Here is a 24,148-nt window from a genome sequence, read left to right as displayed (position 1 = left end):
TGTAGCTCTCGTCCGTACCTGCCTTACTCCTGTATTTCTAAAAAAAACAAGCAAAAATTTATGAAACCATTACTCATCACAGGCAGAGTGGCTTCTCTCCAGGTTTATCCCTGAGGTTGTAGTAACAGAAAGCAGTATTTATTGGATACTTGTTTTGTCCTTGAGTTTGATTTTTATGTTTAGTTTTGAAACCCCTCTTACAAAAGCAGCTTCAGGGACAGGGCTGTTCTTCACTGTCCTTCATATCCAGGAGTAAAAATATCCGAGAAAACAGAAATCTATTTACAGCATTTTGGGTTGTAGTTTTGCATGTGCTCTGAGCTGAAACTGTCACTGCTCAAAATCAATAATTTATGTTTTTCTTCTCTCTAGGGAGACTGGGCAGTGTTGTCACAGATTTCATTCTGGAAATTTCAAGTTCAGAGATGAGCTGGAAGGTATACACTATGGTCTCCTCTCTGCTGATGCTTCATCAAAGTTATGCCAAATTTGCTAAACAGCAGTTCTGGACACTTGTGAATATTGAAAGTAAACTGAGTGCAAAAAGTTTTAATTACATGTAATTAACACAGATAATCTTCGTAACAGTAAATCTGTGAAAAAGCCTCATATAGAATAAATGGTTACAGTCCTTCTTTGAATCAAAATATAACTTGAATGATGATTTTGACCTACCAACAAAATTTACGTATTTTATTGTAAAAGATTTTACAGAGCATGGTGTACATAGTTAATGACAGTTATTTTTGTTCATACAGCAATTGTACAGATTTGATTCTGGACAAGAGTGGTGCAGTTTGCGAGAGGAAGATTTGTCAGGAAGAAAACAGAACTGTCGGTGTGGACTAACCGAAGGGCAGTGGAGCTGCAGCTGGTGAGCAGACACCAAACGTGAATCAACGGGGACTCCCCTCAATTTGTAGTGCTGTTACTATTTACACCCTTAGGATGGTTTTAAGCGCTGTCAGCCCCTAACCGTGTGTGCCGGTTTGGCGGCTGGTCCCCTCAGTGTCCCCGAGCTGTGTCCTGGCTGCTTGTGACGCTGCTGGACCAGCTGAGTCTGAAGCACGGGGGGTTTGCTCATACTGGGAGACGGGGCAGCATTGCCCATCGGCCCCCAGCAGAACCAGCCCCACCTTTCCCCTCCTGTTCCAGTGTGACGGGGAGTTTTTCTGTTTAAAAAAATAGAAAATGTAAAGCGAACACTAACCAGGTTGCAAATAATCCTTCTAAGCGGTTAGGGATGCAGATGAAGAAACTTCATCTGTTACCAACCAGAAGACAGAACTAAATTAGTAAATAACTAAATGAATTATGGGGGGAAGAGAGGGGAAACTCCAACGAAAAGAACCAGGAATTCTGGGATGATCTTGATAGATGCAGCCTGTGGAGAACATTTATTCAAATCAGGGCTTGTTCCACTTGTTCCTCACAGGAGCGGAACCACCACCTGTGTCTTGGTGGGCACCAGCACGTGCTTCCAGGCCGCTGTGTAGGACACACGTGTGACACGGCTGTCCCTTGGCGTTGGTAGACAGCTTTTCTTTGCACGTTTGAAACCGTCTTCTACTCTTGCTTCTTCAGGTGAGCTCCAGGGTCTCTTGAGTTCGGGTTAGGCCTCGAGAAGGCGCTCTGAAGAAAAACGTGGCAAGCGTGAGGGCAGTGATTTGTCGAGGCAGAGGAGGGTGGTTTGACCGAGGTGACACGCAGGTGGGGGGCGTTTGCCCGGGGCTTTGCTGAGGCCGGGGGACGCCGGAGCGGCAGCAGCAACACCCCGTGGAGCATCACTTGCGCTCGGTGCGCTGCAGGTCACATGCCGCCGCCGGAGCCCTACCGGCATCGGGCCAAGCCGGCAATGCCCCCGGAGCCCTACCGGCACGGCGCCGCAGCCCCCGGAGCCCTACCGGCACCGAGCCGCCAACCCCGCCTGCCCCTAAAAATGATGGGGAAGCTACCGCCGGCGCGGACCCGTTAAGGCACGGACGGGGTTCGAACCCGTGATCTTCGGTTTACGAGACCGACGCCTTACCACTTGGCCACCGCGCCTGCGTTAACCCGCTTCCCGACGCCTTTCTATCGCTGGCGCCGCTCCGGCGCTGCCGGCCGGCCTCGCGCCAGCAGCCCCTCCCCCGCCGCGTGCGGCTGCACCTGGCGGGCGCTGAGGCGCGTGCGGCCGTTCCCCTCAGCGCCGCCCGCGGGCTCCCCCTCGGTAGGTACCCGCTGAGGAAGCGGAATTCGTGGGCTGAGGAAGGGTCCTCGGAGGTGCCCCGGCCGCCTGTGGAGAAGTCCCTCTTTCCGAGTCGGCACCGGCTAGAGACGGGTCCCCGGGGCCCTCCCGCCTCTGAGGGAGAACGGGCCGGAGCGCGGCGACAGAGGGGTTCCTCGGGGGAGGCTGCGGTTTTGTGGTGCCGCCGGTGACTGGGACCCACAGCTCTGCTGCAGCCGCCCTTTGCTTTACCGAAAGATGGCACTCGTACATTTAGATTAGTAAATGTATTGGCAGCAATTGCAATCTTCCTCAGGCCAGAAAGAACAGATTGGGGGGCGGGAGGGGGGAGAGCGGGAGTAAAACTTTCCTCTTCTGTGAAAAGAAGCAAAAATGCCAAACGCTGGGATAATTAAATGGTAAATATAAAATTAAACGTACTAAGTGCCTGATACTTTGTAAGAAACTTAGTGTTGTAAAATACAGAGAAGATACTGAAATACATGTTTTTCTAGATTTGTTTTCCTAGATGTTTACAAGTGTGACTTGAAAGCAAAACTTTTATTTTTCATTTACTGCTCACTGTGGAGATCCCTTTAAAATCCCTATGAAACCTTTGCTGGACACCCATCTTCCTAGATGAAAGGAATTTCGTTTAGTGACCTGGGGGAGTACTGATCCTGGCTATGATGTCTTTGTTTTGGGGGTTTTTTTTGGTGGAGGAAGCATGTTAACAGAGGTACCTTTGTAAAGGTTGAGATTGGAGTTACTAATCTGGTGACGCTGCAATGCAGGTGTCTTAAAAGGTTAATGTATCTGTATCCTTTTGGGATGTTCTTTGAACTGGGATCAGGAAAACTCATGGCTGATGATTTGACTCTAGGAACAAATTTCAGTTCTTTAAAAGTTGCCGTTTGTCAGCTTCTCTGTGATAACTCTGTGCTTCTGTTTCAGCAAACAGAGCAATTTGAATTAGCTTCACCTGCAGTGAAAGGTGTCTAATTTAAATTACCTTACCTGATAGTCATCCCATGTTAAGTGTGTTTGCTGCTACCCTGGGATAGCTGTCCCAAAGGTGATTTGTTTTGTTTTTCAAGTCCTTGGGGGCATAACTGATGGCCTGGCCAACCTGAACACTTGCTGAAGTTTATCTGCTAGTCTTGTTCATCACTAGCTTCAAAGGACATACCCTCATCTGGACTATGGAAAGTTGGGAAGCCAGAATAGTACTGTTGCGTTCTGCTTCTATCTTGATCATACAATGATCACCGCAGCATTTCAAAAGCGTGATGATGCGTAGGAGTGGAAGCTGTCTCACTCAGCTCTCACTCCTATAACTTTTACGATAAGAAGTGACCTCAGAGGGCCCGTTATCTTAGCTGACTGAAGAAGAGTTACTCCTAGTATTAGCAAGCTGGCAGCAGGAAGGAGTTAGATGTTAATAAATCATGTTTGGCTGATGTCCTTCCATTTCTGGCTTACTAGCTTATTACAAATTATGCTCTTTTATGTACCAATACTTGCCACTTGTAACTTGTCATCGCAGTTCCTGTGCAGCTCATATCTGTGCTTATTTTATTCGTACTTTCGTATCTCTGTGAGCTGAGGAGTAATTTTGTGATGGGAGGAAGCCGAGGGGACTATTTGAACTATATGTGGAATTCATATGAGTTACATCTCTTCAAATACACTACATTTTTAATAAATATATTAGGTCAGAATCAGAAATAGTATTTAATGGTAAAGCAACTTCTAATGCTGAAGTTCTTCCTTAGCTGTATGGGGAGACTGAAAGTTCGATTTGAAATCACAAAGCTCTTCTGAGTACGTTAAGAGGAAATAGTTGGTCAGGTTTAAAAAAAGTTGCCTACTTTCTGACCCTAACTTCTTCAATGCGTCTGGAAAAAATGTTGCTGTCTATCTAAATAAAGTGCTATTTAATGGTGAGCTGATTTATCAAAACAATAGTTTTTATAACTAAAAATGTAAATTCGATTTTAAAATGTGTAATTTCCTGGAGGTTTTTTTGATACTTTTGTTTGAAAGTGTTTTTTCTGTTGATCATTACCCCTGTTTAAGCTCTGTGGGAAAGCCTTTATTCTTTATTCTGAATCCTCCTTATGCAGTATTCTCTTCTGACAAACTATTTTTTAAAAGACAATATGAATTTCCTAAAGGAAAGTCTTTAGAAGACTCTGATGTTGAAAAGATAATGTCAGAAATTTTGTTGGAAGAAGAAAATCACCAGGTTCTTCCTTCTCTAAGCCTCACTCTTATGAGATGGAGGTGTTGCTTTAGGAGAGTTCTTTGATGTCTGTTTTAGTGTACAAAACTAGGCCTTTCTATAAATCTCCCCAATTCTCTGGAGGAGATACAGGGGAACAGTCATGTTTATGCAGAATTTGTGCAACTGTATAACTGAGTTTATAAAGACTTGCTATGAGGTAGCTGAAATACTCCTCGGTTATCAATTACTTAAGCTTAGACTATGTCCTAGCTTTATGGAAGAATGTTTCCATTCACTATTTTAACTTTAATTAACAGGAGTTGTCTTGGAGGGATTCAAGAATGATGCAGTGTTATAGTACAGCTGCCCCGCAGTCCTCGTTCTACAGAGAAGACTGAAGACTCATCTTCAGGTATTTTTTTATGTGAAGGGAAATACTTCTTAGAGTTACTTTATGATTTTACAGATAAACACTTAAAGGAAAAAAAAAAACCTTCTAGCTGCTGCCTCTTAGACACTCCTCTAATTTGTTACTTTGATTCTCTTTTAGAAAGGTCTCCCTGGGGTTGTAGAGTATAGCATGGGGTGGGGGGCCACGTGTGTGACTTTTTTTGCTATCAAGGAAACATCTCTAGCTTGAGATAGCACAAATACTCTAAGAAATATGTCACTCTAGCACCATTTGTATAATACACAACAAGCTAATAGGCAGGACTATATAGCATTTAAGGAGTAAAGACAAATGTGCTAATGGCCATTTGTAGAGCATGGTTTAATATAATTCGGGTTTTATTGAAAAGCAGGGTTTAGCTTCTGGAAGTATTCAGCATAATCTCAAACTTCATCAGTCCTTCTTGTCTTTATGTTTACATCATAATACTAATATGAACACACTTTGGCGGGGAGGGTTATGTGTTTATATTTCTTGGTCTTTGTAAAGCAATCAAAACCCCAGAGTGCCAGTTAGCACCAAAACAAGTGCTTTATCTCTGAAATATTCTAACTATAAATTCTGTAATGCACAAACATAGTTAAAAAGTGTTGAACTTATTTTGCAATGTTTGTGTGATATCTCAGGGTAAGTTTGTGGCATATATAGCCTACAAACTTTTAGAATGGTTAAAGTTCATAAAGAAAAGGTATTTTATGAAATTCACAGGGCGTATTAATAAGTTTTAATTTGTTCCGCTTTATGTGTACTACTTACTGCTTTATGGGTTTTGTAACACTTGCCCAAGTTCGGATGTCATCAGCCTAGAACTGACTTTAATAAGGAAAGGGTGGGTGATCTTGTATGGGGACTGCCTCCACAAGAGGAAGTATCATAGTAAGTATTTAAGTGAAGCAGCTTCAGCATGAAAAGAAGCTTGTGCATATTGAACAGCTCATAGCTCATTCTCCTGAAGAAATTCACAAAGGTGTTCTAGAACACAAGTTGCCAGAATACAAATGCGAATATGAAATCCCACAATCCAGCACATCTTGAAAACCTTGGAAGAATTCAGGAAAGTAATGAATGAAAGTGGGTATAATCTTGCCTACATCCCTAACCGCTTAGAAGGATTATTTGCAACCTGGTTAGTGTTCGCTTTACATTTTCTAATCCTTTCGTTGCTTTATTATAGTTCTGAAATATCACTTAATTTCTCTCAGAAGAGCCTTATTCTTTGTACTTACTTGTATGTTTTTTTTACAAATTATTTTTTATTTAACATTCGAGAATTACAGGTAGCTTCTATTAAGAAAAATGTGATATAAACACAATCTACTTTCTTGTTAAATTCAAGACTAGTACTATAAAAGAATCGCAGTATTTTGTAGCTGATAAGAATGTCCACATACATTTACTTGGGGATTATTTCTGTATCTGTGACATTGTAACTCAATTAGGAGCAAAGTCCGTATCGCAAGGTGAAATACACCCAGTAATCTGTAATGATATTTTAATAGTTTCATTAGACTTCACTCTAAGAGGCCTTAAAGGTTCATTTGCATAAGTGAACAAAATGTTGCATTTGACTCACAAATGAGGTTAAACTATCAGGGGAATATTCAGAAGCTTGCCTAATGGCACAGGCACAGCTTTCTAAGAGATGTATCTGTGCGGCCTGATCTGAGCAGCTCAGTGGAACCACTCTAACAGTCTGCTCCAGGGCAGTGACATGACAGGTTCACAGCAGGAATGTGCGCCTCTCTGGAGTGCCTCATTCTCTATTTTGAGCTGCCCTTTTTCCTCTCCCTGAAAAATTGCCACTTGGAGGGAGGGAGAAACTCCAGGTTTTTCCTTCTTCCTTTTTCACTCTGGCACTGTGAGTCAGAACAGTATTAGAGTGCCCAGTCTCCCTTGCTGTTGCTTTTACACATGGCTTCAGTCTTGCAGCTTGTTGCTCTCTCCACCAGCAAAAGGTGTGGACTAATCCATTATCCTTAGAGAATTTTGCTAGCAACTTGACTTTCCATGGTTGACAAAAATACGTACTAGAATCATACTGTATTTTCCCAAGTCTTACTACAGCATCTTGAGTTTTGATCGATTCTCGATTCAATTTCTTTTTGATAGGGATGGGTTTAAACTAGTGCTTGTTCAGTGATCCCTTTAGTACCCCTACACAGTCATAACTGGTCAATGCATGGTAACGGTAAAGTCCTATTCTGCACTAGGCTTCAGAATACTTTTAAAAATAAGGTGTTTTGCTCTTGTGAAAAAGAACGACGTCCAAAATTACTTAATACGTCTCTGGAGTTGTTACTACACTGTCAGAGCTTCTTAGGTTTGTGTAGTTAACACATGGTTACCCTCTGGGTAGCCTAGGAAAAGCACTCCCTTCCAAACTGTTCATACTTTTTAGAAAGTACTAAGGCAGGATAGGGATTCCTGGAAGGTTAGGTTTTAAGATTGGGCTGATCCAAAAAACCAGTCACTTTTCAGAGAACTAGTTAGAAGATGAGGTGTGGGAGTGTGAACCCCAGCAGCTGCACATCATGAAAATATGATGACAAATTACAAAATAAGGATTGTACAGCTTAATGAGCAATACAAAAAGGTAATTGTTTACAGTTGTTTTAACTTTTATGAAGCCTCTTCATTTAAAATATATTGAAGAGTATCATATGTATTTTACCTGTGTGTTATGTAAGATAATTATACTTGTGCATACGTTAGGATTTTTATTTTTTTTAAATGACAAAAAGTACTAAAAAGCCTGGATTCTTACCCGACCTTTTCTTGAGAAAAGAATAAAAAAACCAGACAAGGAATTAATAATAGTAATGCTTAAAAAAATAAAAAGTCCAAATCTAAACTGAGAGTTCAGGAAATCTCTGTTCTTACAGATTTAGCTCTGATTTTGAAGACAAACCATCATTCTTTTGGACTTTGTCAAAGTGCTGATTTCATTCTTACTCCTTTTTGTGAGAAAGATACTTAGAACATAGGCCAAATGTTTCTGACTCATAAGAGTTAGAATTTTTGTTGATTATTATTAATGATATTTTTCACTTTTTAGAAGTAAGCATGGACAAATGAACACAGTTTTCCTTTTTTATTTGAGACACTTAGCAAAAATGCTGAAATATCAAACATTTCCTCAGTAGCTACAATATTGCCACTATGTACAAAATATTTGATAAATGTAGTACACATATAAAAATACAGTATGCATTACATATATACAGTACAATGTGCAAAACATATGGCATTCAAACATATGGAATTGATTTTAGGGGTGCAAACAGCAAATACAAAGGCATCATGGTTTCTTATAGAAAGGCAATACATAAACTGACGCCCTGATTGCCATAATTTGCATTTAGTAAAGTAGTGCTTAAATGAAGAGCGCCCTAGAGACAGGTGTCTATCTTCTTCTTCTCACAAAATGAGATGCTAAGACATAATTACGACTATGAAAAAAAGAAAAGAAACACCAACTAGGGTTAGCGTTATTTCTACTGCAAGCAGTACTGTGAAGAAAAATCCTATCTGGAAAAAAGCCTGTGCTATTACTTAATACAAATTTCTCAAACAACAAAAACAAATCTGTACGGTTAAACATCAAAAACAGCTTTGAAAATATCTACATCCTTAATTTTAAAAAAGTATGGATAATACTTTTGGGGATTTAATTTTCTATGTTTCAAAGTACAAAGTGCCTCCTTTGGCAATATAAATGGCAATGCTTTGGTTCCTATTTAAATTTTTATATTATAATTTATTCTAGGCTGTCTTTTGAATATCTGAGCTGTATTTTTTATAAAAATAGTGTGATTATATAGTTATTAACCATTCCCTGCTTTTTATTGAGAATTTGCTCTCATAGCTAGAATGGCTTTTTTGGCTAGATTTCTACAAATACATTTATGCACTTTTAACTTAAAAAGTCTTTATATTCAGTATTGGACACTACAGAATGATGTAGGTGTCTCTTTTTTGCACTTTATTCCTAGCAAACTGGTACAAAAGGAATACTTGAGATTACTGCAGCTTTTAGTGGATGCTCTTTATTGGCCATGTATATACTATATGCAACTCCGTTCCACGTATCTCACATAAAAAAACCATCTGTGGTATGGTCTAGAAGTCATCAAAAGGCAATTTAATAGACCACAACATAAAGAGTTTTAACAGAACATTTACTAGAGATAAGTGGAAGAAATTTTTTTTCCAGTTTTAATAGAATTTGCTTTAAGTTTATAATACACTGAAGATGCTATCCAAATAATAGTTGTTTACATCGGTGAGCTTTACTGTGTTTTGATTACATAATGCCCTTCCAGTTAAATGTGTTCTGTGATTGCATTTTCTCTGCCTTGAAAGCAGTTCAGCAGCTTGTGCTTGGTTTCCAATTACGGTGCCCATGCTTTTCAGGCATCAAAATGTTTGAGATTAGAAGTTTCAATATTAAACTTTATGTTACATACTTTGATCACCTGCTTCCTTGAACATATCTCCTGTTGGTGAATTTAGAAATACCTCAGAAAAAAATTTCAATATTAAGTAGTGATTATTTCTAAAAGCTGTGGCCTCAGCTTTTTAAAGGTCTGATTCTGCAAGCCCATATTGCTGGACTAAACTCTAAATTTCTGTAGAGAATAACTGCCATAAATTCATTTTATTCTCAGAGAGAACTGCTAAATTTATGACAATGATTTCTTAACTATTTATACTGTTAAACAAAATTTTGCCTGTAAACTTACTTGCCTTAACTAATTGCTGAATGGCACTAAAAGTGCGTAACAAATACCATTTTTGTATTAAATCCAGGATGTGTCTCCTTTTGATTAACGTTAGCCTTGTAAAACATGTATCTGAGCTCTCTGCATGTCTAGAAGTGTAACACCAACTTTTGATTTTCACACTGATAAAATGGTATTCTAATTACTTTGAAGGATTTACTAACAACACATTTGATAGGATGTTCTGTTAGTATACTGCAGCCATTAAATGGCAAATTTAGTGCCAGTGCATTCCTTTGCAACTGTTCTCTTAATGAGAAATATATTCAGTTCTGTACAGTCAAACTGCACAGTCATGATGAAATTTCTAAAATGTATTGTATTTGTGTTACAAAAATTGTCATGTAAAACATGCACACACAAAAGTCTAAGCAAAACCTATTTCTGCCATAACAGGCATATTTAACTATGGCAAATATATCACATTTCAGAACAAAGTCTAAAGCAAACCATTGTATATAAGGTTTAATACACATAATTCTGAAATGTACAAAAAAGTAATCACACATTCCCTACACTAGAATATTTGTACTTTAAAAACTAAAATGATCCCTTAGATTTTTTAGTAATATTTTTTTTTTGCAAATAGACTTTGAGAGTAGAAAGCTATACTGTACTGATAACAACACATCTCAACTGTTTGGGTTTATTTCTGCACATAGATTCCTATGGATTAGTTAACATTCTACACTGCCAATAAGGATAGCTTTGTAGCAAGATGACTTTGCCAGTTTTAAGCTCTATTTACATGCACATCAAAAATGACAGTACAGTTGCTCTAGGTTAATTTGTCCACTAAAAATTAATTTACTTGCCTCTTATTTAATCAGGAGGCAGGGTCAAAAAGGGGTAACTAACCGCACATGTGGTTTGATGTCTGGCGTATCACACATAATAAACTGACAGTACTGCAGAACACTAAATTTCATTCAAAGTTGTTCCTATCAGACCAAGAGTCCTTAATTCTTATTCTTGTAACAGCTGAGGGCACTTAGTATCTCAGAGTATTAGCTCCCAAGATAATATGATGTGAAAAAGAATGCAAAAAGTTCAATGGATTTGTTCAACATTATTGAAGAGTCCTATACCATCAAAATTTAAGGCATACAGTCCATGTGTAATATTGTACTCAATTACTGTAGGGACAGCAAGAAGGAATAAGGAAATATGTCTTTCAACTTAATCTTTTGCTGTGAAAATCTCCACAGATTGTTTTTCTGGACTTAGTTTCAGATTAAAGTAAATCCTGGCCTGTAAAACTATTGAAGATACATAATGATTTAAAGTGCTGATAACTGATATGATGCAAACATATGATGACAGTTTAAACCCTGAATCAATGATATAATCCACTATTTTATCTGAAGCCAATGGAATTCTGTAACATTAGTAAACCAGACTGCATTGTATATCTGGTGACATAAATTTGCAGTTAATTCCACAACATTTTCTGACAAAAGTATTTAGTTTGATATTAACATGATTGTGTTGTGGGGTTTGTTGGTGTTTTGTTTTTTTTTTGTCATACAGGTTGCTAAATAGTTAACAGCTACTTTCTGTTTTCATTATTTCTCTGATACATATCATTACTCTAAGAAGTAAGCAAAAGCTTCAGGGCATTTTTTCATTAGTTCCTACAAAAAGTTATTTTTGAAGGTTGGTGGTGAGAGAGGGAAGATCAGTTTTCAGACTAGAAAACATATCATGTTTCCATTGTTCAGGAAACAGGAGACTGTTTCCTTTTATCTTAATTTAAGAATTCCCTAATAGGAAATAATTCCAATTTTATGTTTGATTATCAGCCTACGTCATCTATGGGCAACATTTAACAGCTATTACCTGAGAAGACAACCATAGAATTACAGAGTATGCATTTTACTTCTATTCACATTTTTTTGTTTGTTTTTCCAACTGCTTTCATAACAGGCTCTGAAAAAAACAACTAAGGGCTTTAAAAAAATAATATTAATAACATTTTCATGTGCTGTGAGGTAAGAGCTTAATTTTTGCTATTATCTGTTTCAGGTATGAAATATGCCTTCTTATCACAAAACAGTACATCCTGATACTGCCTTTTATAATTTTCCATAAGTGTGTGCTATTTAGGATTCTCACTGAGCAGCTTCTCTGTTTAGCTTCCCTGATGTTATGTAGTGGTAGATAAAGCTGTCCAATAGATAAAGTATTCATTAAGAAATGATGGTTGTCCTGTCAGTACTGTCCCCTGCAACTCGGTCTGATCCTACAAACATCTTTTATTGAGGGCATTGCGACTATTCTTGCATAGGTGCTTGCAGGATCATAGTGTACAACAGCATTAATTAAACTTTCTACTTCCTCAAACTGTTCTAATATGCTGAGATACTGGATTCAATGATCTAACAAATATCCTCAAACACAAAGTAAATTAGGATATTTATTATTTCCTTTACAGTAATTTCTTGTTTGAAGACCACTGTTCCCCTCTGTTCACAAAAATAAGCTATACAAAGTTAAAAGAGTATACAAATAACTGTCTGATATACACATTAAAACCCAGCTATTAAATCCAGAGAATTGCTATACAAAATTCAGTGTTCTCAATATTACCTGGCATAGCTACCTTGGATTTCTTGCAGTTACACTTAATGTCCCTTTGGATGCAGTTAAATTCTTCCCTTGTGATTAAAGAATGGGGGAAGAGTTTTAAAAACCACAAAACCAAAATATAAAAACAACTTGAACAAATTAAGAGACTAGATATATGAAATTTCACTGAACCAGCCAGTGCTTCTACTTGCCTTTGCCCTCACAATTCATTTTGAACCTGGCTCAGGCTATCCACAGGAACAATGAAGTGCAGTGATACCTCCCCCTCCCCCAAACATTTGCTCACTGTGCCAATACAGACAGTTGAAATCTCACTTTTTCTCTCTAAGTTGAGCCATGTTGTGTTGCTCATTTAAGCATTACAAAGTCAGAGACATAACTTCATTCTTAAATATCTGTGATACATTTACCTTGGGGTACTTCTAATCAGTAAGTACAATCATCCTTTCTTGACTTGTGAAATACAGCTTTCAGAGGGCCCTGATCTGCATTACTGATAGGAACATAAAGTAACTCACTGTTGTAAACTTGAAAATCAATAAGGAATTAGCTTCAAGCATTTGTTCTTCCAAACATTACTGTCTTAATTTATCTTAACTGCAATCAGAATGGTATAATAATGGACCTCTGATGTAAAGAGACTTGCAGGTCATGTTCTCATTTGCTATAGCTTAATCCCAGTGCAACTGTAGGTCTTGTGGATCTAGAAAGTCAGTGGAAAACACGCTGGGGGCAGTAGAACTGAGAGGAGTGAGTCCAGATGAGGAGCTGGGCATTGTAATGTCTAGCCATTCCATATTGTCCAAATTTGTATCAGGAAGGTCAAGAGACAGGCAAGAATTATTAGTGGCAAATTGTGCGTCGGAAGTTTCCATGGGTGAATGAGAGTGATCTAAAATGCTGGAGTGATTAAGCAGATCATTCTGGAGGTCTTCAATTAAAGAAAACGACTCTCTGTCCTCGTTACTGCTTGTCAGTTGAGGAATTTCATTACCTGATGGTAAAGTTCCATCCAGGAGGGCTTCAAGTTGGTTTTCCAGACTTATAGACAAGCTGGTTGTTGGTTCTAAGGACACAGGAGGAGGAGCCATTTGGATTTGTGGTGGTGGGCGGGATATCACTGTATTGACTGGCATTGTAGTGATGTTGGCTGTTACTGGTCTCATTTTAGAAATGGGAGATGGTTCCTCCTTTATTGGAAGGGAAATCTCTGTAATAAAAAAAAAAAAAAAAGAAACACTATTGAATTCAGTAAAGAATGACATACATCCTTGGGCTTACAACTTCCACCCCTTTTTTGCCCACCTTGGGATGCATCCACAGTGAACTCAAAGGAGTCGGAGTCATTTTGCTGTTCTGATAATACAAACACTACATACATCAGACTGTCAGGTACTCTATGAACAAGAAAGTATTTTAAAACGAGTTCCAGAGTTCTGCTTCCAGTAATGCTTCAGCCAATTAGAATATTTATAGTGATGAAAAAAGGAACATTTTTCTAGATTTTAGCTTTACCTCCTTCACGTTTATAGTTCTGACTAATTAGAATAATTATGGAATCAGCACATATCCTCACTTAGAGAAAAATACCTGGACCAATTTTCAGTTCCATCCCTGTTTGGTACTGTGTCCACCTCGATGAATTAAGAGTCTTAGAGACCAACTGATGTGATTAGGATGCGTTTATTCCTGATTCTAGAATCTAAAACTACTCTTCTGTCAAGAAGTTCCATGTAAGATAGTGGCAGTAACAATATAATGAAATAAAGGAAAGTAAGTTCCAAGTAATTCTTATATATGGAGTGCAAAAATAAGATTAGACAGACTAGAATATGCAAATAAATCCTCTAGCACATATGATGTTTCTGCCAGCAAAAATATACTTGACAATATATTTTGCACCATTCTTCCAAGCAAAACCCACATTCTTAAAACCTGAAGAGTACCTATTGAAATGATTGTTTATGAAAAGCAAAGCATTACTAAACGGACCCTCTGACTCTCCTGAAGCACATTAATAAAATAAACATTTTTCAGTGTAGAACTTGCTTACAGAAGCGGAAAGCCCTGAATGCTTTACTTTGTTTTTCATAAAGATGATAAGGAAACATTTGGGTTTTTTATGGCAACTTGGCAAATATGGAGCAGTTGTTACCTTTAAGATCAAATAGGTTTAGTAATGTAGCACTCAAAGCAAATAAGTAAGCACACCAATGATTTCTACATCCTCTGTTCCAGAGGTAGAACTTGGAACTACCCATGCAGTATTTTAATAAAAGCACTGAAAGCATTTTTGAATTTAGCTTGAGTTGTTCACTGCACAGGTCACTTATCTCAGTCTGTCACTCCATTGTCTTCAGCTGACTTTGCAATTTGCTTTGAGAAAGAGAAAATACTTTGATGTTTAAAATATGGCTAAAATCTTCTAATAGCCTACAATCAGTCACTTATGTCCTGGCATTCACTGCTGTCGAGATCCTTGTATGACAGTAGTACAAAACATTAAGTTAATTGAATTGCTTCGCACCAGAACATTTCTCAGTATTGTAATGGCTTCTTAGTCTACAAACCCTAATTATGCCTAAAAGCCGCCTCCTTTTACTGCAAAGCTGCTTTGTATATTACTTCAGTTATTTCAGGTTTTTTTCTGATAGCTCCCTTACTTTAACTGACAGAGGAAGTTATTATTCATTAATGTCTCTACGTAGTTCATACATACTTTTCCCAGTAATGTATCTCTGATGTTTAGAGTTGATAATGTATCAACATGCGTTAACTCTTACCTTATTCTGTCTTTTGTATCATTTCAATCTACATTATATGGGCTTACTCAACTTTTCCAATTTTGATAAAATACATCTGTGCTCACTTAAGGAGTTATTTTAATTGTTTGAATGCTGTGTGGATGATTGCAAAGGTCTACCTGGGCTAATTTACAAGCAGAGAAGTTCCACAGCAGGTTGACTTGCATGTGTTTTGGTAAGTGTTTTCTTTAATGGATAATTATTGCAAACTTTCAGAAATACTAGTTTCATCCAGTCTGGATACCTTCTACCTCTTCTCCCTGGAAGAATTCTTTCCTTTCATCATAGAACCGAGTTTTTATTACCAGGTTTTAAACACTACATCACACAGATGTCAATTTGCTTACCTCCGCTCTTGATGAGAATATCAAAAAGATCATCCATCTGCTGACTGTGCGCACTCGAAATCTGTAGTGCATAAAAAAAGGGTTATGCTTTTTCATGTAGTATTTTTTCCTAAGCTGATTGATCCTAGCTTCTCTCAATAGTACATAAGTACTAACCTATGATCAAGACTAAAATTCTTCATGTGAAACTGTCAATCTAGAAACAGAGAAATACTTTGGAGAAACACTTGTAATCCCTGTGGTCAGTTTCAGTACAAAGGAATAGGGGAAAAAATCTGAAAAGCAAGACAAAGATTTAATGAAGGCAACCTAGAAGAGAGGTGCAAAAAACTAGGGATAAGAAGGAGAATTACTAACCCTGTTTTGTAGCAGGGTATCTGGAATAACTGCAAGACTTTGAGGGTGCACCCTGAACTGCTTTTTCTCAGAGCTATCCTGCAAATAGCCATCATGTAAGATGCATTTTTTTTAGGTGCAAGTTGTTTTGTTTTTTTGTGGGCCTCTCCCCCCTCAGTTTGTAGATTCATGGTTTTTTCTGTTTTAAAGGGGGGGAAGTTTTCATCAACTGCTTATCTGTTTGTTTTAAACAACCATCTGCTGAATATTTGCACCTTAAGGTAAGGTAACAAAACCCCCACAAACCTATTATTTCAAAAATGGTTTAGGAAAAGTAGAAACTTTTATGATGGTCTCAAAACTAAAACTGTTTTAAAACATTGGTTATACTCCAGGGATGGGATGTAATTTGTCATTAAGAGATCTAGCTCCCGAAAAGAGACCAGTGGGGAGGCACTTTGCTAACTGGTAGTGATAGAAGAAGTTGTGTGTGCCTTTGCTGTGTGGATGTCTCACACCTGCCAAGAACATATGAAATGGCCTTAGATACCCATGCTTCTGCCTGTCTGCCACCACAAACCCAACAACCTATACTAAGTCACTACAAGGTTTTATGTTTTGGGATAGCTCTGAAATGCATGAGGTTAGGGTTGCTCATTAGTTTTGTTCGCAACTTTCCTCCAATATGAAGGGTATCATGGTAAAATGACAAAGCACTCTGTAGGATTATTCATCAAGCTCATTAAATATAGCCTCTTTTGAAGCAAGCACCTATGCTCATGTGTGTATACATATATATATATGTTTGCTTAAGTGCGTATAAATACACTCACACACGTTCTCCTCAAGTTTACTCACTTTGGAAAATAAGAATATATTTTCTCTCTTCTAAGTCTGAAGTTTGGGTATCAGACATCCTTGAAACAAGTCAGTTGAAGGCTAGGTATTGTTAAGTAGCACTAGCAGCATTATCCCAATTATATATATCACCAACTGGATACTGTAAGACTTATTTACATGTCTGTTGCTTTAATAAAAAGAATCATGAAACAGGAGTCCTGCAGTTAAACACAGTTATGAAAATATTAACAGGGTACATTAGAAAATTTTGACACCCAACAAAAATTAAAATAAGCAATGGCTTCAATAATTCTAGGGAAAAAAAATGTTTTAATAGACTAAACAGGAGAAAATAACTACCTCACGGTGTGATGCCTGAATATTGCGGGTCTGTTTTATGGCCTCTTCATAACGAGGAGGATCTTTTGCCTTGGATACTGTGTTGTTGAAGAGGGATTGTTGAACAATATAAGGCTGGGCTTGAGATGGAGAGCCAGGCTGTGTGAAATAACAAAATAATGACTAAACAATACATTCTGGTGAATTCAAGATGTATGAAGTTATCCTATTTTGTTGTACCAATCTACATATTTACATATAACAATAGCATGGGTAATCAGAGGGCTAAAACAATAGTTTATTTCTCTCTCTCTCATATATATATACATATATGCATTATGATAATCTACAAAACAGTATTCCTCCTTGAGTGAACTGCAATATATACATAGTCACATGTTATTTAAGAATAATAATATAAAACTTTATGGAACATTGTTGTGCTAATCTTACCTTATTAGGAGTAGCAGGTCCATTCTGCACAGAGGGAACCTGATTACCACCAGTGTGAATGTTAGAGTTTGATGTTTTATTAATGAAAGTTTGTGAAGGTGTTGTAAGTGGTGCAGTCTGATAGGAAAATACGGTATTTGATGTTGCAGGTGGAAAAACCTGTAAAGGATTAGTATATCAGTCTTAGGTTGTGGGTTGTTTTTTTTTAAATTAACATTGGGTAAATGACATCTATAAGGTTTAAGACTTTTTTTTTTTCCTTTTTTTTAAATCCTTGCTTGCTTAAATTCCCTATAAATGGAATGTTATTTGTACTGATTTTTCCCTCCAGTGGAGTAATTTGTAAATCTAGCACAATTACTCTTCAAAAGAAACTTTGTGCTGTGACATGCTTTCATTCATCACTGATAATTAAAAATATTTCCCTGCAGTTTTCCAGGAAGCCTGACATTCAGAAGAGTATGGAACAGTTTAATACAGTATGCATTATTTCCCCACCTAGTGGACAGTCAATAAAATGAACATATTTCTGGCCTGATGCAAACTACTACATGTATCCACACTTGTCCTATGCTGCCTGTTCTAAGACAGAATGGTTTGGTTTGTGCCATAGAATTCTAATTTCTTTTAACTACAGACATCTATGAGTAGTGAGGGAGAGGCAAAAAATATAACTGATGAACTTCGGTATCAACTGTAACTTTGCTTACTGGTATGTACATAAAGTTTTTATTTCTTCGAATGATAGTCCATACACTCATTGTAAATGATTCCAAGCTTCTCATATTTTTAAGTTAAAGGGAATCACAGAATCACAGAATCACAGAATCTTAGTGGTTGGAAGGGACCTTTGAGATCATCGAGTCCAACCACATTAAAAAAAAAAAAAAAAACAAACAAAACACAAAAACACACAAACAAACAAAAAAACACAACACAAAACCAAACAAACAACAACACCCCCCCCAAAAAAAAAAAAAAAAAAAAAAAAAAAAAAAAAAAAAAAAAAAAAGCAAGCAGCATCCATCAACTAAACCCCACACACAACACCCCACCACAAACCAACAATCCCGGGCACTAGAGCATGCCCTGAAGAGCCACGTCTACACGTTTCTTAAATACCTCCAGGGATGGTGACTCCACCACCTCCCTGGGCAGGCTGTTCCAGTGCTTGACCACTCTCTCAGTAAAGTAATTCTTCCTAATATCTAATCTAAACCTCCCCTGCCGCAACTTCAGACCATTTCCTCTGGTCCTGTCGTTATTCCCTTGGGAGAAGAGGCCAACCCCCGCCTCTCTACAGTTTCCTTTCAGGTAGTTGTAGAGGGCAATGAGGTCTCCCCTCAGCCTCCTCTTCTCCAAACTAAACATGCCCAGTTCCCTCAGCCTCTCCTCATATGACTTGTTCTCCAGACCCCTCACCAGCTTGGTGGCTCTCCTCTGGACACGCTCCAGCACTTCAATGTCTTTCCTGTAGTGAGGGGCCCAAAACTGAACACAGTACTCGAGGTGAGGCCTCACCAGTGCCGAGTACAGAGGCACGATGACTTCCCTGCTCCTGCTGGCCACGCTATTCCTGATACAGGCCAGGATGCCGTTGGCCTTCTTGGCTGCCTGGGCACACTGCTGGCTCATGTTAAGCCGGCTGTCCACTAACACTCCCAGGTCCTTTTCTGCCAGGCAGCTTTCCAGCCACTCTTCCCCAAGCCTGTAGCATTGCCTGGGGTTGTTGTGACCGAAATGCAGAACCCGGCACTTGGCCTTATTAAACCTCATCCCATTGGCCTTGGCCCATTGGTCCAACCTGTCCAGGTCCCTCTGTAGAGCCTGCCGACCCTCAAGCAGATCAACACTCCCACCTAGTTTGGTGTCATCTGCAAACTTACTGAGGGTGCACTCAATCCCCTTATCTAGATCATCAATGAAGATATTGAACAAGACTGGCCCCAAAACTGAGCCCTGAGGGACACCACTGATGACCGGCCGCCAACCAGATTTTGCTCCATTAATCACAACTCGCTGAGCACGGCCATCCAGCCAGTTTTTTATCCAGCGGAGGGTACACTTGTCTATGCCATGATTCTCCAGTTTCTCCAGGAGAATGCCGTGAGGGACGGTGTCAAAGGCCTTACCAAAGTCCAGGTAGACAACGTCCACAGCCTTCCCCTCATCGAGAAAGCGGGTCACATGGTCATAGAAAGAGATCAAGTTGGTCAGGCAGGACCTCCCTCTCATAAACCCATGCTGGCTGGCCCTGATCCCTTGGCTAGGGAAGGTCTATGAACGTACAAGTGCATAAGACTGTTCTTTTAAATTCAGTATCACTCCCACATACCTTTATGACAAAGGTGTGACAAATCTTAGATCAGGGATGGAAATAGAGCTAGGATAGCTTTGTGGAATACAGTCTGAATACCAATACCTGTGAGAGGGCTTAATACAGTTTTTGTTAGTCACCTGGATCATCTCTGTGAAAACTGTTGTACTTTCCAGCTGTCTACCACTGAGGTGAATGGCTGTGGAGATGTCTCCTTATTACTGAATGAACTGAAGAACAAGGGCCATGTAGTAACTAGAATGTGAAGAGACACCTCAAGCATGTAGGAGAAAATAAAAGGAATAATCAGCTGGTTTCATTAAAAATCTGAGCTAACTGAGAAAGTCAAGATGAATTCAAGGGAAATTGGTTCTGGAAAACAACTGTTTATGGAGATGATAACTATCATGAAGACCAGCTTCACTAAAAAGTGTTAATAAGTAGCATTACTCGCTCACAGTTCATTAGTTCAATCTGCCTGATGAAAGATCCAAGCCTTGTGAAATGAAAACAGCAGATGGGCAGATCTAATGCTGAATGCATGAAGACTGTCCTGATCTATTGTATCATATCAGTATTATATAATCTGATGTAAAAAACCTGCAATTACGCTGTCTGGTTTCCTGTGTAAAAGATGGCAGTAGATGTGTGAGAAAAACAGCTAGGACAAGCAGGCTGTTCAGCTCCATGATAGCCAGACGCAGACTAAAGTCTGCTAGGAACTATGTGGTCTCCATGACAACTGATCCGAATGGAGGAAAGACCATTCTTGGTTATCTCCTGCAATCGTTTCAGGGAACTTCTAGACAGCAAAGGAAGAAAACTGGAAGTCTCTGGCACAAGTACATGCATCAGGATGACTGGAAAATTTCTATATGGGACCTGTCAAATTAACAACGTAAGATTAGCCCCCCACCATATCCCAGAGAACCTGGATGAAATCTGTCTGCTTTTTGGATATATGTCAGTTTTGACATCTGTAGGATAACTTCAATGTCCATGAAATTAAACAGGTTGAACAAGCAGGCTGAAGAGTGATGATGCTCATTTAGTTGTGTTCCCTGTTATTAGCCAGTTGTCTGAAGAATTGCAGGGCATAATAATACATCTAAGATAAATTCTTATCTGGAATAAGAGCCTTAGGAGAAGCAGATTAGGGGACACCGCACAAGTAGAAGCCTTAGATCACATCAGAACATGGGTTTTATGATGTACTTTTATAAACTGAAATATAAACTTTGAAGGCTGAGATATTTTGTAACAGTTACATAACATACTCTTCATTACCGTTTTCATCTTGAAATTTCATGTTGTTTCTGAATTATCCTTTCCTTGGGGCAGGCTGAAAAACATTGTTCTAAGTGATAGGAGCCTTACAGTTGATAGCAGTGATAAGGAAGCAATCCAAACCCAATCTCTGAATTCCTTTCTTTTATGATGACTGGTGCTGGTGGGTTGATATCAGTTACTATAAGCCACACCTTCACAGGCTTTAGAGATGGGCCCATGTGAACCTCATGCCGCTCAACAAGGCCAAGTGCAAGGTTCTGCACATGGGTTGGGACAATCCCAAGCACAAATACAGGCTGGGTGGAGAATGGATTGAGAGCAGCCCTGCGGAGAAGGACTTGGGGGTGTTGGTGGATAAGCTCAACATCAGCCAGCAATATGTGCTTACAGCCCAGGCCAACTGCATCCTGGGCTGCACTGAAAGAAGCGTGGCCAGCAGGTCGAGGGAGGGGATTTTGCCCCTCTGCTCTGCTCTGGTGAGACCCTACCTGCGTCCAGCTCTGGGGTCTCCAACATAAAAAGGACATGGACCTGTTGGAGTGAGTCCAGAGGAGGGCCACAAAGATGATCTGAGGGTTGGAGCACTCTCCTATGAGGACAGGCTGAGAGAGCTGGCGTTGTTCAGCCTGGAGAAGAAGAGAAGGCTCCTGGGAGACCTTATAGCCCCTTCCAGTACCTAAAGGAGGCCTACAGGAAAGATGGGGAGGGACTCTTTAACAGGGAGTATAGTGATAGGATGAGGCTTAACAGTTTTATACTGAAATGGAGGAGATTTAAATTAGATATTAGGAAGAAATTCTTTGCTGTGAGGGTGGTGAGACACTGGAACAGGTTGCCCAGAGAAGTTGTGGATGCCCCATCCCTGGAGGTGTTCAAGGCCAGGCTGGATGGGGCTTTGAGCAACCTGCTCTAGTGGGAGGTGTCCCAGCCCATGGCAGGGGGGTTGGAACTAGGTCATCTAAAGATCATCAGATCTAAAGGTCCCTTCCAACCCAAACTATTCTAAGATATGAATATGACTGGGCTAGCACTCACAGCTGTGCATCCAGTGCTGATGAACATATGTTTTGGAATGCGGAATTTCAGAGCTGATTGTTTTGGGTAGAGAGGAAGAGAAGGATCTCTCTCTGACTCCTTCCCTGCATTCCTGAGGAAGAGATGTATCATAGGTATGATGGGGTTTCGACTAACTGAAATTGGTGTCCTCAGTATCTAATCCACAGCTTTCCTTCTAAGTAAGGATGAAATCAACAAGGAAAGTAAGAAAACTAAAAGGACTGCCTGTAAAAGAATAAATCTCTGAAACCATCGGTAAAAGCTTTCTCTTAAGAGCTGCCTACAAGAATCTTCCATTTTGAGCCAATGGCAAATAAAAGAAACTGATGGGAATACCTGGTATACCACTTGTGCCAAGCATGATGCAGAATGTCCTAAGACTGGTGCCATAAGAGTACCATTAAGATAAAAGGTCTTTAGCCTTATGTATTTATTTGCAACTGAAAAATAAAGTCCTGCATGGACTAAAATTTTGAAAGAGGAGTTACAAGCCCGTTGTATCACACAGAAAAAAACATGGTACAGAGATGCTAGGTGACTTGATCATTTATATATGACACAGATGACACATAAAAGATTCTAAAAGCACTGCCTAGAATTAGATTACACAACTATTTATCATAATGCTTATTGCTATCCACAAACCTTTCTGATTTGTTGGGTCTGACCAAGTGCATGCTGCGTGGTAGTATTTTGTTTTGATTGTGGAGTATGCATCTGAGGTGCTGTCTGGACCAGGCCAGAGGAAGAATTAGGAGCAGGTATTTGTGATGGGGTCTGTATTCCAGCTTGTGATTGAGCCTAAAGGATGAAGATAAAATATTTGCATTATTCTTATCTCACAGTAGATTACATCATGTAAAATAAATCTATTGCATAGATTATGCAGAATAGCAATAGCACCTATTCTGGGAAGGATAAGCGTGAACTGTGTATAGGAGACAATTTTTTTACTGTTTGGTACTGGTGAGTTCCCAGCTAAAAGGTGGTGGTTATTTTCCCAACAGAGTTTAAGAAAGATAAAGATAAACTGGAGAGGGTCCAGTGGAGAGCAATGAAAATAGTAAGAGGTAGAGCACAACTAGTAAGAAAGGATTATAAGAACTGGGTTTCAGTAACCAGAAAGACAAAACTGATGATGCAAGAAACAGGTGATTTTTAAGAAGATCATAGCAGTTTTCAATGGCCACTGAAAGGCAAGAAGCATGTCTAACCTCAGGAAAGACAATTTTAGCTGGTAGTTAAGAAAACTTGGTACAATATCAGTGAAGTGAAATACCAGAACAAGATGCTTAAAGTTGTTACAGAATTCTAGCAGGATTTTAGGACAATTTAGACAAAGATCTGTCTGGGTGTGTAGCTACCAGGACTAGCTCTTGCACTGCGGACTGTGGGGCCCATCCCCATCAGAATTTTACAGCCCTCATAAGTATTGCTAAATGTGATGGTGCACATGCTAGCACCAAAGCCTAGGCCCACAACATGCCACAACCACCAAGTACATGCTGGAGCTGAAAGAATACTTTGCTGGCACAATAACCATGTGAGTGGCAGGGGATTTCATCTAGCTATGTCCCAGTAATGCCACTGGGAAGTATATGCTTAATTCTACCTTAGACCAACAGGTTAAACTGTTTCAGTTTGGTCAGATTACTCACAGCTCTTCATTTATAACCTATCTTGGTTTATGCTGTATTTATTCACTGCAATGCTACCTATAATCAGCCTAGAAATAATATTTGTGTAACCATGGTTTCTTTTTGTAACTCCGCTGGAGTTCTACAAGCTGGCATTCACATTTTTAAATATAATGAGCCATCACCACATAAGGAAGTTCAAACACACATTTTGCAAACAGGTATACCTCCAAATAAAGTACTGGGTTTGTAGCTCTCTATTACAACTTGGAGTTAACAAAATGGTGGTGTTTAATGATATAACTCAAAACCAACTGTGCACAGAGGTAAGACAAGCACTTTTCAGGAAGGGGTATCTGAGAACAAAGGTCGCAAAGCAAGTACTATAAGTTAAAGATTGGCTCTTAAGTTTTCCTACTCTTTTCCCTAAAGCAGAAACAAGCTAATCCTGATTTTTACGTTAATCTTACAAGCA

General features: G+C 39.1%; 1 protein-coding gene and 1 non-coding gene across 3 annotated transcripts in view; both read right to left on the bottom strand.

Moving 5' to 3' along the window:
• Window positions 1–1,974: 1,974 nt before the first annotated feature.
• Window positions 1,975–2,046, bottom strand: TRNAT-CGU (transfer RNA threonine (anticodon CGU)). Its single transcript has one exon. It is a non-coding gene; the product is annotated as a tRNA-Thr (tRNA).
• Window positions 2,047–7,966: 5,920 nt separating this feature from the next.
• Window positions 7,967–24,148, bottom strand: part of MRTFB (myocardin related transcription factor B) — a 64,122-nt gene continuing 47,940 nt past the window's right edge. For both annotated transcript variants that reach the window (XM_074158816.1, XM_074158817.1), the window contains exons 11-15: window positions 22,682–22,837; window positions 17,374–17,532; window positions 16,942–17,079; window positions 15,406–15,466; window positions 7,967–13,464 (exon numbers count right to left, since the gene is read on the bottom strand). In XM_074158816.1, coding sequence (XP_074014917.1) covers window positions 12,926–13,464; window positions 15,406–15,466; window positions 16,942–17,079; window positions 17,374–17,532; window positions 22,682–22,837 — 1,053 coding nt within the window. In that variant the 3' untranslated portion in view covers window positions 7,967–12,925. The remainder of the gene's footprint in view (window positions 13,465–15,405; window positions 15,467–16,941; window positions 17,080–17,373; window positions 17,533–22,681; window positions 22,838–24,148) is intronic.

This window comes from Numenius arquata, chromosome 14 (assembly GCF_964106895.1).
Source record: "Numenius arquata chromosome 14, bNumArq3.hap1.1, whole genome shotgun sequence".
NCBI lineage: Eukaryota > Metazoa > Chordata > Aves > Charadriiformes > Scolopacidae > Numenius > Numenius arquata.
This window is presented reverse-complemented; position numbering and strand designations above follow the sequence as displayed.